General features: G+C 39.9%; 1 protein-coding gene across 4 annotated transcripts in view; it reads right to left on the reverse strand.

Moving 5' to 3' along the window:
- Positions 1-2,235: 2,235 nt before the first annotated feature.
- LOC121595533 (serine-rich adhesin for platelets-like) overlaps positions 2,236-12,230 on the reverse strand; it is a 49,090-nt gene continuing 39,095 nt past the window's right edge. For all 4 annotated transcript variants that reach the window (XM_041919574.1, XM_041919571.1, XM_041919572.1 and 1 more), the window contains 3 exons: positions 9,109-9,211; positions 8,297-8,511; positions 2,236-7,265 (listed from right to left, as the gene is read on the reverse strand). In XM_041919574.1, the coding sequence (XP_041775508.1) occupies positions 6,942-7,265; positions 8,297-8,511; positions 9,109-9,211 (642 nt within the window). In that variant the 3' untranslated portion in view covers positions 2,236-6,941. The remainder of the gene's footprint in view (positions 7,266-8,296; positions 8,512-9,108; positions 9,212-12,230) is intronic.

The raw sequence follows: 12,230 nt of genomic DNA on the forward strand, positions 1-12,230 counted from the left end.
TCTGCTGAATTGTTTATTTGATTAGCGATATATGGGTGGTTACTCTCTGAATGAGCCGTTTTCTAATTCAAATCTACAAGCTGAAATTTAACGTGGTATGAATTTGACAGTAAAAATCCGCCATATTGAATTTCAACATTTGTGTAAAGTATGTACCCGAGATATGTGGTTTATACGTCCTCGCGTAATCCGCGTAAGTCGATTTTCTCATTTTTGGCTAAAATACAATAAATGTCATGTTATTTTTGATTTAATTTGCTTATTTTATATACTTTATCATTTATTTGATACGATTTGTATAAAATATTATTTCTATCAAAAATGTAATTTATACTGTACTGTCTTAGGCGGATTTTAGGTATTGGGGGCACTAGGCGGTAAGATGAGTTGACCATCTACATGGGCAGCGGGGTTGGGAGATTGTACAGTCTACTTGAATTGCTGACGGGGGTGCGAGAGGGAGGGGAGAGGAGTGCGAATGATTCGCGAGTCTCAGGGTCCTAGTACCTAGTACTCGGTCAACTTTTATACATACTGCATACTATAGACTATCGATCTACGAGGCACCTAAATTGACGGGGGCCCAGGCGTCCGCCTAGTTCGCCTGCCGTTATAAATCTTGAATCGCGTAGTAATAACTGCAAAGATACATTTTAAAATAGTTTAATTATTTTTTACATTTGAAATTTGTAAATCTTTTTTGTCAAAACATTTATGCTTAGGCAAAAAAAATCATTCACGAAGCTGTGGCGAATCGATGTTAATTTACATATTTTTAGGCTGAAAAAATCTAGGACATTAGTTTGGCCTATGGATTTGTATGAAATGTTGACATTATTTCAGCTGCCAATAAAAAAAACTGGTTAGTCAAATCGTAAAACCCTCCAATGGTCTATTTTTTCTGATAACCAGCTATGGACACTTGTGTTAATTCTGCTCAGATACGTTACACGAAAAAAAACGGTGAAGTTTGTGTTATTTTGTGGAAATTTATTTTTTAAAGCGATGTTCAAACGTTCCTAAAATAGACGATAGACATTTTTATTCTTTGAACGTAGCTTTTTATAGCACTAATGCTTTTTCTTTGCTACCATGCCGGCCTATACAGGCTTCCTATATTTAATAGTCCCACTCAACCGGATTACTCGAAGCCTTTCAATAACAATTGTACATATTGTCATAGCGCATTCAAGTTGGTTATTATTAGCTCTTGTGCCAATTTTTTCACCGACATCAGGGAATGGAAAGGGAATGACAACAAGGTTTAATGTTAACTGTTTACAAACCATTTTTAGTAAAAAATCTTTCACTCAAGTTAAAGATACGTAGAATGAACAAGTACTGGCCTGTTTGCAAAGTTGTTTCAAATGAACAAATAACATCTATTAGATAAACTATTTGACAGTGATAAAACGTTTAAAACATCTCATTTAGTCCACTACTAGAAGGGAAACATGTTTGTAGAACAGACAAACAATTGAACAATCAATTACATATACCTGTTATTGGTGAAAAATTCGTCCATGCGACGAATAAACGAACAGACGTATAAGAATATCGAGAGAACTGTCATACTCGTTTGTTTATACTCGAATAACGTTTGTTGACGTTCTTAGACCCAAGACTTAGACGTTCTTTAGTATATTTGTAGCGTCGTGAGTCTGACTATCCGACTGCGTGGTACTACAAGGTTTCACATTTTATCTCAAGACCATGGGATACTTTCCCGAATATGTCTTAAAAAAATTCTAAGACTATGGCATGATGCTGGAAAAAATTGATGATACCTGAGTTTATCCGATGAATTCACACTGTTCACACTCGAACACACTGTTTCTCGCTCAGGACATGGGTCGAATAAATCGTTTACACGTATTCCAAATTGTATCTCTAACCAAAGTGACTAATTGGTCTATTCCAGTGATCGGCAAACTTTACGACCGAAAGAGCCAAATTCTACATTAATGTTCGTAGAGTTTCACGTGAAGAGCCAAATTGTTAAACCAAAAGCAAAAATGTGTGAAAGTTATATGAATTATATGAACTGTTAAGAGCCGCCATCATGATATCAAGGAGCCATTGACATCCATGACAGCCATTTAGATAGGTAACACGCATGACAAATGAACCACGGCAATAGTTCAAATGGTAATACTTACCTAATTTATTCAGCACAAAATCAGTAAAAAAACACACACACACGTATAGGTATCAAGAAAACAAATATCTACACAATTAAATTTTATAACAATTTTCTTGTTTATTTTGTCACTGTCTTGTGAATTACTTATTCATGCATTTAGAAGGTAAGGGTTGTTGGAGCATTGTCCACCTTCCGTCCCCTGTCGGGTAGATGGTTTTGTTGTTGTTGTTGTAGTGTATGAATAAAATACTTGTCATGTACTTCTACTACATTATGCTATCATCTCGCACACACCTCGCACCCCATCCGTACGGTTCAAATAGATGCTGCCAAACGCTACCTCTTAAACAGTTATTGTGAATGCAGCGCGATTTGCACGAAACAGAACCTAAAAACACCATTACCACAAACAGTATCATGGTCACATGGCGAGGGGAGGATGCAGTTTTGCTTTTTTTTGGCAAAAATGGTACTATTTTTGACGATAGTGAACTAGAAGCATTTGTTTTTGGCGGAAGGGGGTTCTTTGCCTTTGTTCTCGTTTAATGCTGTGCCATTTGCTACTGTTCATACCCCGGTACCGGTACCTTTCACCTCATCAAATAACCACATTAAATATTGTATTAGCTATCTTAAAAAAACCACCGCTTTGAATGGTTTTGTGTTGCATCTTTGATTTAAAGTCTGTACGATTTTCTTATCTTTTGCTTATCGCTTTATCAGTTTGTCGATTGCCTAAGAAAGTAGAGCAAATTGGAAAACAACACACGAGCTAAAACAGGAAGCAATTGATCGGCAAATTGAAATAGAAAGAAATCATTTTAACGTTATTTTAACAGATCACAATGAATGATATAGTTTTAATTTTCGTAGGCTATTAAACAGCAAGCCTTTATCTCGTTATCGTTTTTCACAACAAATTTCTGTACTGGTTATAATTATTTTAAAATAATCTGCCTTCTATTACTTAGTTTCATGTTCTTATTCAACTTTTACACAATGTACGCAAACAATGAATGACAAACGGATACAAACGGAAGCCATTTATGTTAAACCTCACCCAACACATTTCGTTTCAATTGACAGCGGATCGAATTTGGGATGTGCTTTGCTTTGTTCATCTTCTAGCTCGATGTCCGCACGGCATCGATTTAGCAAAACCTTTCAAACACCTCTAGCACTAGCACACAGTCGCGAGTAGAAGAGCATACGTAAAGTAAAAGTAAAACATGCTCCAACGGACGACTGCAATTTATCATTTATGGAGGGATTGTATGCATTTAAGTTTTCGACACCTCGCCACCTCATTCATCCCTGCTGCAGGGGTAGCTTTCCATCACACTCAGACAGCATCGAAAATCAGTGAAGCATCGCCATTCGCTGTGTTTGCTTGCTACGCGGCGTTCTAGTTATTTAGATGTTTACGCAGCACACATGTACACGCATGCCTATAGCAGGGAAGCATACACACCCATCGGCTGTATCAAATATTTTCGATGCTACAATTATTGTGCGATTCATGTATGTGTATGTACGTGTATGTGAGTGACTGTGTTCAAAATGGTTTATTAGAGTGCGTCCTGTCCCATTCAAGCAGCGTAATGGTACGACGTGCAAGGTTTCGTAAGGTAGGCTTCTATCTGGTAGGTAATAAATTAGTCCAAGATGGTGGTATGCGTTTCCATTCGTATTTTAGTATATTAGTTTGGCAATTTCCATTCAGTTGTCTCGCTATGCGGGGGTGTCTATGGGTGAGTGTGCGTGCGTTGTGATTCTGTCCTATTATCTACGATAAGATGTACATTTGATTAAATCCTCTATTGCTGGTAGTCGCATGAAACGCAATTGATACTTAAATTACTGTATCCTAACGCTTCCCAAGCATCTCGATGTACAAGGATACGCTTGGCGCACGCACGAACGCCGCGTGGTTCCTTTCCGCTACGCTTAAAAGCTCTATCAAGGAAGCTAGGTTGTGACATGGTTGAAGATTCGAAAAAGGGGTTTTGTTTGTTTGTTCGTAAATTGGCTTGACTGTGTTCTATTTCACTAGCGAGAAAAAAGCACTGGAAAGTGGGGGTAGAGTTTAGATATTACAGTTGTTACAATTACCAAACCCGCACAACTGAATTGATGTGTCTACTATCAGCTTAGCGATACTCCCTAACACTCCTACATGTGAAACAATTTGTATTAAGGCTGGAATAGTCGGAATCATCCAAACACTATCGTAGGGCAGAATGGCAAAAGTGTTGTTATTTCTACTCTTTAAATAGCTGTTGGCCACTAGACGTTACTTTCTAGGATGAATTGGCCACATGTTTGTTTGTTTGTATGTTTTGCTTTGTTTCGGTTTTGACCACGTCAGCGAGTTAAACTTTCTCGATCTAGTTTGGAATGGAAAACAAAAAGAATTAGTTAGCCCTCTGTACTAAACAACTAGCTAGTATCTAGTATGGATGTATGTGATTCTCAACTGGCCTTAGCATTCCGTATTCGTGTAACTTTGCTTGCCTGCTGTCTGCTCTTATGGGTTAGGTCAGTACGTTTTGTTTGCCCGCTTGGAAGAGTTTTTGGAGTTTTGGTATGGTTTGGGGTATGTGTAATAAAGTGTTGAAAGTGGTAAGTAATTTTATCATTCTCTTGACGTATGTTGGTTAGTTCTTTTGTTCACTCAATGTCAAGTAACTGGTATTTTAGCTAAGATTTTGGTAGCTTAAGAAAAAGTCGTATTTATGTTTGTATTAAGATATCAATGAATTTTGCTTAGTTTTTTTTTGTTGCTGCTTTGCTTCCCCTCAATAGCCTTCCCGTTTTATCGTTTTCTCTGTATTTGTGTGAAACTATTACACGCCTGTTGCGTAAAGTTGGGCCATCCTTTCCGTGTGTGCATTTCGTTCGCAAACATATCGCCATCATATCGCTCTTGCGTAAAATTAACTTTCTTATTCTAGTATATGCATCGAATGTTGCTACATTCTTCAAAGAGATTCAAAATATATTGGCACATTTTGTCCACCACACCACACACCAGAACCGGCCGCCTGAACTGGTACGGACACACATCGACATCAATATGAACGGGTTAAAATAACGCTTACGTACGTTACGATTAAACACAAACGTGGGCTAAACAAACGCTAGGTTACGCCATACCATTTCAAACTGATATTCCAACTAGCTCAATGTTGAAAGAACGTTTGCTTCACTGAAACTTCGTCCCTTTGGACGTTAAGCGTCCCATTTCATACTAACATTGTCCGCTTGTATAGTGCTCAATCCATTTCGACAAGATTCCGTTACACCGTTCTGTTCAGATGAAACTTTTCATTCACTTGTGCTACGGTCTTAAATTCAATGAAATCTTATCCATCTTTTTAGGTCACTTTTTGAACAAAACCATTCGAAGCCTGGGACTCACATGATGACCTTTATTCCCTTTTTTCCAAATAAAATTATCTTCCCCCCCCCCCTCTCCCCTATGGGAAGCTGTAGAAAGAGAGCGCGAAAACAGCCATATTTAACACAATATGCTCCAAACATTCGATGGTGAAGGTGCGTAAAAAAGGGCGTCTAATTCTTGAAAGGACCTCCTACCACCTTGCTGAAAGGCTACCCAAGGAGTTTCGAGTTGAACATGAAACTTATCGGTACGGTGATAAACGAATGTCTCTAGAGAAAACCGGCGGACAAACGGTACCATAGAATGTAGTTCTAGTATTTTTCTTCTTCATTCACCTCCGAACTACGTCAGGATCATGCATTGGACAAAGAGACATCTGACGGTTCCGAGCCATCGTGAACCAAAATTCGGAAATTCCCTCGGCTTATTCAGCATCAATTTATGTGCGGATTCTTATCGAAATGTATCTGCATGCTCTTTCGCTATCTGTTAGGTTATTTAATCCTTAGTCCATTAATGCTTTGTGATACACATCTTTAATTTCCGACCTCTGGTAAAGTGATCATTGCAGCGATAGAATGCTGTATGAAAAGTACAATTTCATTATTTGGTTTTTTTTTTTTACATTTTAAGCCCAACTTACTGCGAAAATGTGAAGTATTAGTTTTTCTCCCTTAAAACATAAAAATTAACAGCGAACAATTTAGAATAAACACTAATAATACTGGTATAGCTGGTGGTAGGAGCTTAGGTGTGCCACACAAACAATCAAATTTAGCATACTTTACACTCACGTTCGTAGCTATCGTAACACTAAGTAAGTTTCACATACGTTGCATGTCTCGCTGAAAAGGCTTCCTAACATGCGGGCGGGGATCTTTGGAGGGAGTTTCTTCATTGTATTAATTAATTTTTTAACGTTGTCTGTTCCAACAAACGTGCGAATAGTTCGCGTTTTTACTTTGTTTTCCTCTGCTACTAGCGACTACTACACTTATCTTGAACGGGAAAACACATTGTCACATTATCATATTGTACTTGAGAAATGCGGAACAAGAAACAGAACTGAAACAAGGTATCAATTTCTGTACGCCAACCGTTGCGCTATCCATACTTACACACACCTTCAGTTGACCAATTGTGGCATCGTGTGCGAATGAGATTGTACCAGCAGGATCAAAGAAAATGCCATTCCCATTCGCCCGGTGTCGCTTACCATCGTTTTCCCGTTTGGTTTTGGCGCAGTGGTTGCACCACCACCCTATTTCCCACCATACATGACACACACGCCATCCACCTACCTCGCATCCTGCGTCCACGCGTATTAGCACGCGAACTCACAACACCTGGGACGCGTGCCTCGCTGTCCGTTCGTTGCGCACCCCGCTCATCTCATTACTGTATCAACGGAGCGTTCTGGGAGTCTCCGAAGTCGACCGTGTAGTACATGTCGTTCTCCAAATTCATCGGCAATGGTTTGTTGATTATCCGTTCCGGCTGCAGACCGGAGTACGAGCTGGGCAGCTGGTGTGCGTAATTGTAGTTCGGGTTCGTATGGCTCTGGTGGTGATGCGGTTGCTGCTGATGTCCTTTGCCGCTCAGCCAGTGACGGTTGGCGTTGGCCGGCTTGGCACGGCGGCCGAAAATGGGAATGAGCTGACGGTGCTTGGTGGCAAAGTGTCGGTAGCTCTGGTGCACCTTGCAGTGGCATGCGGTTACCTTGTGTAAGCGAACAACGAAAGAAGTGTAAAGCTGGTTATGTTGTTTGATTGTCGATGGCGGATAGTGAGATAACGTGCCCGAAGGTGGCAAATCAGTTATGGACTTAGGCAGCCTTGCGGATTTAATCAAACAAAATTAGCTTTAACGAGCTTTGTTCGCTGAAGAGTGTATTATCAAAATAGTTATCATTATTTAAACCATTTTACTTTTCAATTATGCGTGAAGTTGATATCGACCATAGACAGCACACGTAAGGCAATTCGAGTTTTTGTACTGGTTTCAAATTTGACGGCAATATTCAAAGAGTTTAACGCACAAAAAAAGTAAATCATCTTATAATCTTATGACTACAAAATCTGTGAAAAGGTGTACTTTTCTATCAAATCGAGAAAGTAAATTCTATAAAATTAATAGTAATTGTTATAACTTAACAACAAATGTGTTGAAAAATGAAGAACACTATTTAAAATGTTAACAATAGATCTATTAATACAAAACATGTGCTTTACAGAGCCCTTATTTATTTAAAAAATGAGAATAAAAAATGAAAATGTACAACAGCTCAACATCAATATCAGCACACTTTGCTATACAAGCCATCATTATTTTCATTCTAGCCTCGTTCCCCCCAGAGATTGAACCCGAAAGGACAAGAAAGTTGTTACAGTTCTTCCTTCTCTCCTCTCGCTTGTTGCTCAACGCATCGGTTGTAGCGGGTTCTTGTAGCGAAGTTATTGACTTTTATCAGCAATCGATAGCTCCGATAACTAATGAGCACCGATGCCCACTCATGTTTGCGGTACGCGTTCCGATGAGTAATAAATTGCCAGTTACCCAACGAGCCTTTGCGTCGGAAAGGAAAATGGCAAAAATGCGATTGATGGAATGTGTCCCGAGGCCAACGTTTTCCCGTGCGGGGAACTGCGCGTAGCAAAAAAAGGTGAAGGACGGGGATCCGTGTAAAAAACAACGTAACAAAACTAACCCCCAAGCCCGTGAGAAACGAACCCACCGCCCCCCGTACTTACCACGATGGCCACGATCAAGATGGCGGTGGCCAGCGTCCCGGCCGCAATGTACGCATTGTGTAGCTCGATTGCACTGCTGTGCTTGCTGGTGTGCGCCACAGCCCCGTCGTCCCCGTACATTGTGCTGCCACTAATGGCACGCAGCCCGTTCTGATTGGCTAGCGTGTCGGACAGCATCTCGCTCGAGCTTACCATTGTATCGATGACGAAGTTTTCTGTGGAGGTTAAAGCGAACGTAATGATATCATAACACCCGGGAGATTAGGAAAGTTTTCGTCCGAACGCGGTAAGGATGTGTTGATGCCAACCGAGTCGAAAGAATTGCTGCTAGTGCCTTTGGGAAGGATTGGGAAAACGACAAAAAAAAACACACGAATAGACTGAAGAACTCAATGAGTCACACTCCCAGAGCGCTACGGATGTGAAGCGGCAACTGTTTAATTTCGCTCGGTGAAAGTTTCTTGAAAAATGGTTAACTTGCTTTGGGCGTAATCCACCAGGATCGCACTCCAATTTGTTCCGTTCCTATGGGAATTCACCTTCAATGAGGATGATGTGAGAATGGAACGGAAGCACACTGAAAATCGATACACTATAGCACCATTCGAGCAAACTGCGCTACATTATTATTTTACAGCATGAAAATGAAACTTTTCAATAACTATCCATTGCATTTATCTACTTTAGACCCACGCTAGATATTCATTAAAATGTAACACTGAGGATTTCCAAGCGCACCCTCTCATTCAATCCACGATCACGATTGGCATCTTTTTTAAATGATAATTTTCATCATTGGCATGGTCACTTACCCTCGCACATTTTGCCGGTGAATCCTGGACGACAGGCACAGTAGAACGATTCTTCCGTAGTCCAGCAGGTGCCACCGTTTGCACAAGGGTTCACGTTGCACAGCTGTTGTAGATGAAACAAGTGAAATTGTATGTTAAGGTTGGAAGCTCAATACGTGCGGGTATCGTTTTATCAATATGGTTCAGCTGAATGGTGGTGGTATGTGTGTGTGTGTATTTTTTGCTCTCAATCTGGTCCCTTATTTAATGGCCTGACAAAGGGTTTCGATCATCTGGTTTGCATTTTCTATGGCCCTTGAAAAGTGTATCCTCGCACAGTTGGCAAGCACTGGGTACGAACTGTCGCATCGTCCGACATCCGAACGTTGGCCCAGTAGCGCTCGACGAAGAAGGCAGATGGTGGGTGGACAGATAGATAGATCGATAGATATCGTTCTCGGGGGTTTTACAAGGTTGGTTCCGGTTTCTGTTACATCCTTTCCGTATGCTACAAACTATGTTGCTCTGCATTTAACGCACCAATTGGTGCGTAGAGAATGACCTCCATTAACTCGAGCCATCGAGAGGTTTTAATCGGTTTATCCCACACATTTTGCGATATATTTGTTTTTGATATTTATTAGATGATGGTTATCATCGTTCCAAGAATATTTTTCATCGCTCTTTATCTTAGTAATTGTACTAATAATATTTTAATTATGTTTCTACAACCCAAGATGCAAATAGGTTTTGTTCTCAAACGAACTAGCACTCGCGATTTGAGTGATGTTGTCAGCTTTATAGTTTGAGCAGCATATGTTGAAGAAATGCGAGATCGTAAGTGATTTTTTTGCCCCGTATGTGTGGAAGGACAATGGAGGAGCTGATATAACGACGAGCTATACGAGATGTACGACGACCTTACTGTCTATCAGCGTATCAAGCTCGTCAGCCTCCGGTGGGCTGGACATGTCATACGCATAGAAACGGACGACCCAAATTAAGTCTTTTTAGGCCGTTTAAAAGGACAGAGGAAGAGTGGTAGGCCCAAATTGGGGTGACAAGATGGCGTGGACGCATTAAGCCCGTGATTACGGATTGGACCAAAGCGCAAGACCGTAAGCGGTTTCGGACACTCCTGAGGCAGGCAAAGACCGCAAAGCGGTTGTAGCGCAGGATAAGTAAGTAAGTAAGTAAAGTGCACAAACCTCCCTTAAAACTCACTTTCAATAATTCAAATTTCAAAAGTTTCAATACAGGCCTATTTTGGAAATGTTTAGTAATTCTAGTTTATTATTTTAGTAGTTTAGTAAATTTAAATATATAACAGTGGAACAACTGACTTTTCTTAGGCACAAACCCATTAAAGATCATTCAAAATACGATCTATTCAGAAAATATTAAAGATTGAATTTATTCTCTATAATTTATGTGGATTGTGGCTTTAAATCCACATAAATTCCGAAGAATAATGTTAAAAACTACAATTTATACAGTATTTTGTATGTCTCTTATTCAACACTTTTTTGATTTCGGAAATTCGATTCCAAAAAAATATTCACACATTTTCAAAGTTTTTCAAACCAACAAAATGTTAACACGTTCCGCCGTGTTTACAAAGATACCGAAAAAGATACCAGCCACATGGGCATATGATGTAGCTGAACAAAAAGCCATTAAAATAAACACCCAGACAATAACGCACAAAGCCTTTCGGATGTGATTTGTGTGCTCAGCACAAGAGAGTCCCTCCAGCCCCATTTCATACTTCCGATGTGTTCCAAGAAGCAATCACAACATAACGCCGATAGGAATAACTTTGGCAATGGTGGGCCCGATTGGCGGAACCGTCGGCTTGTCGGATGGTTGGTGCTGGGCGGAAAGCAAAAGGCTTAAAAGAAAGCGACGAGATTAATTGGTTCAACACCGATGGCAAACAATGTGTCAAACCAGCTGAAAAAGCTGATTTCAATTCATGGGCGCTTAAGCACGCCAACGTACTGGAGGAAGTCTGAAAAAGATTCGTCCCGGTTGCAGTTTTTCATTGCAGTTTTTATTTTGCTGTTCATTTTCCGCCGGAATTTGTGTGTTCGAATGCTCCATTTTGACTTTGATCTCAGCCGTAGACTGTAATTCAATGTTAATGTATGTTTTATGTACCCGGAGTGTGAGTGTGTGTGCGCGGTCTAGTTGTGGCATTTCGGAAATGAAATGTAGCACGTAATTGATGTAACTGGCACTGGAACAGAAGTACAAAGAAATTCTGTTTCCATAGAGGTTAGTTAACCTGGAAATGGCATTTGCCGGGGATTACATGGCACTGCACGAAATGCGATCGGTGCAATAAATCATCGTTGATGAAGATGGATTCATCAAATGTTGATTTGTATCTCATTTCACAGAGATGCAAAAAGGCATGCACTGAATTGTAATGAGCATATCAAAGAGCCCAATCAAACAAATTGAATGGAACTAACAATGTTGCCCATGGTAAACCCCTTCTAAATTTATAGGGACCACTATTTTAACAGTTCAGCAAGGAAATTGTAAAAAAAGTATTAATGTTGGGATTTTACTTCAATAAAGACTCATTGTAGCAATTATTGAAGAAGTATATCATTCTTAAAGCTTATTTAAAGCTTGTCTACATCGAAAACAAACGAGAATCAGTAACAAAATCTTATAATTTCGTTCAATATAGTAGAAAACGTGGATCCTTTCAATTCTCACTCATCCATACAGAAACAAACCTTGCAAACTGTCACAGCCAATAGAATGGGTAAAGTGGAAGTGAATTCGCTAAATAAGAAACGAACCAAAAAAGCAAGAGAAACGAACGAACATCCCCTTGTCAGACGCAATCTAAATTCCTTGCAAGATGTTTTCATTCCTATGCCGTTATGTACGCGAGCGATAGGCGAGAAAAAGAAAAACGATTACCCAGATGGAGAAATATTTCTTTCCATTTGTTTTGTGTTTATGTTATTCATTTTCCGACATGTCTCCCGGTCGCCCGACGCTTGCAGGAAGGAAGAAATAACGATAGCAAAGGAGTAGCTTACAGCGAAAGTAACCAACAGTGACGGAGGGAGGCGAAAAAAAGCTTATTGAACATTTCGTAATTCCTGTTCCTTTTTGCACAT

This window comes from Anopheles merus, chromosome 3R, assembly GCF_017562075.2.
Source record: "Anopheles merus strain MAF chromosome 3R, AmerM5.1, whole genome shotgun sequence".
In the NCBI taxonomy this organism is placed as follows: domain Eukaryota; kingdom Metazoa; phylum Arthropoda; class Insecta; order Diptera; family Culicidae; genus Anopheles; species Anopheles merus.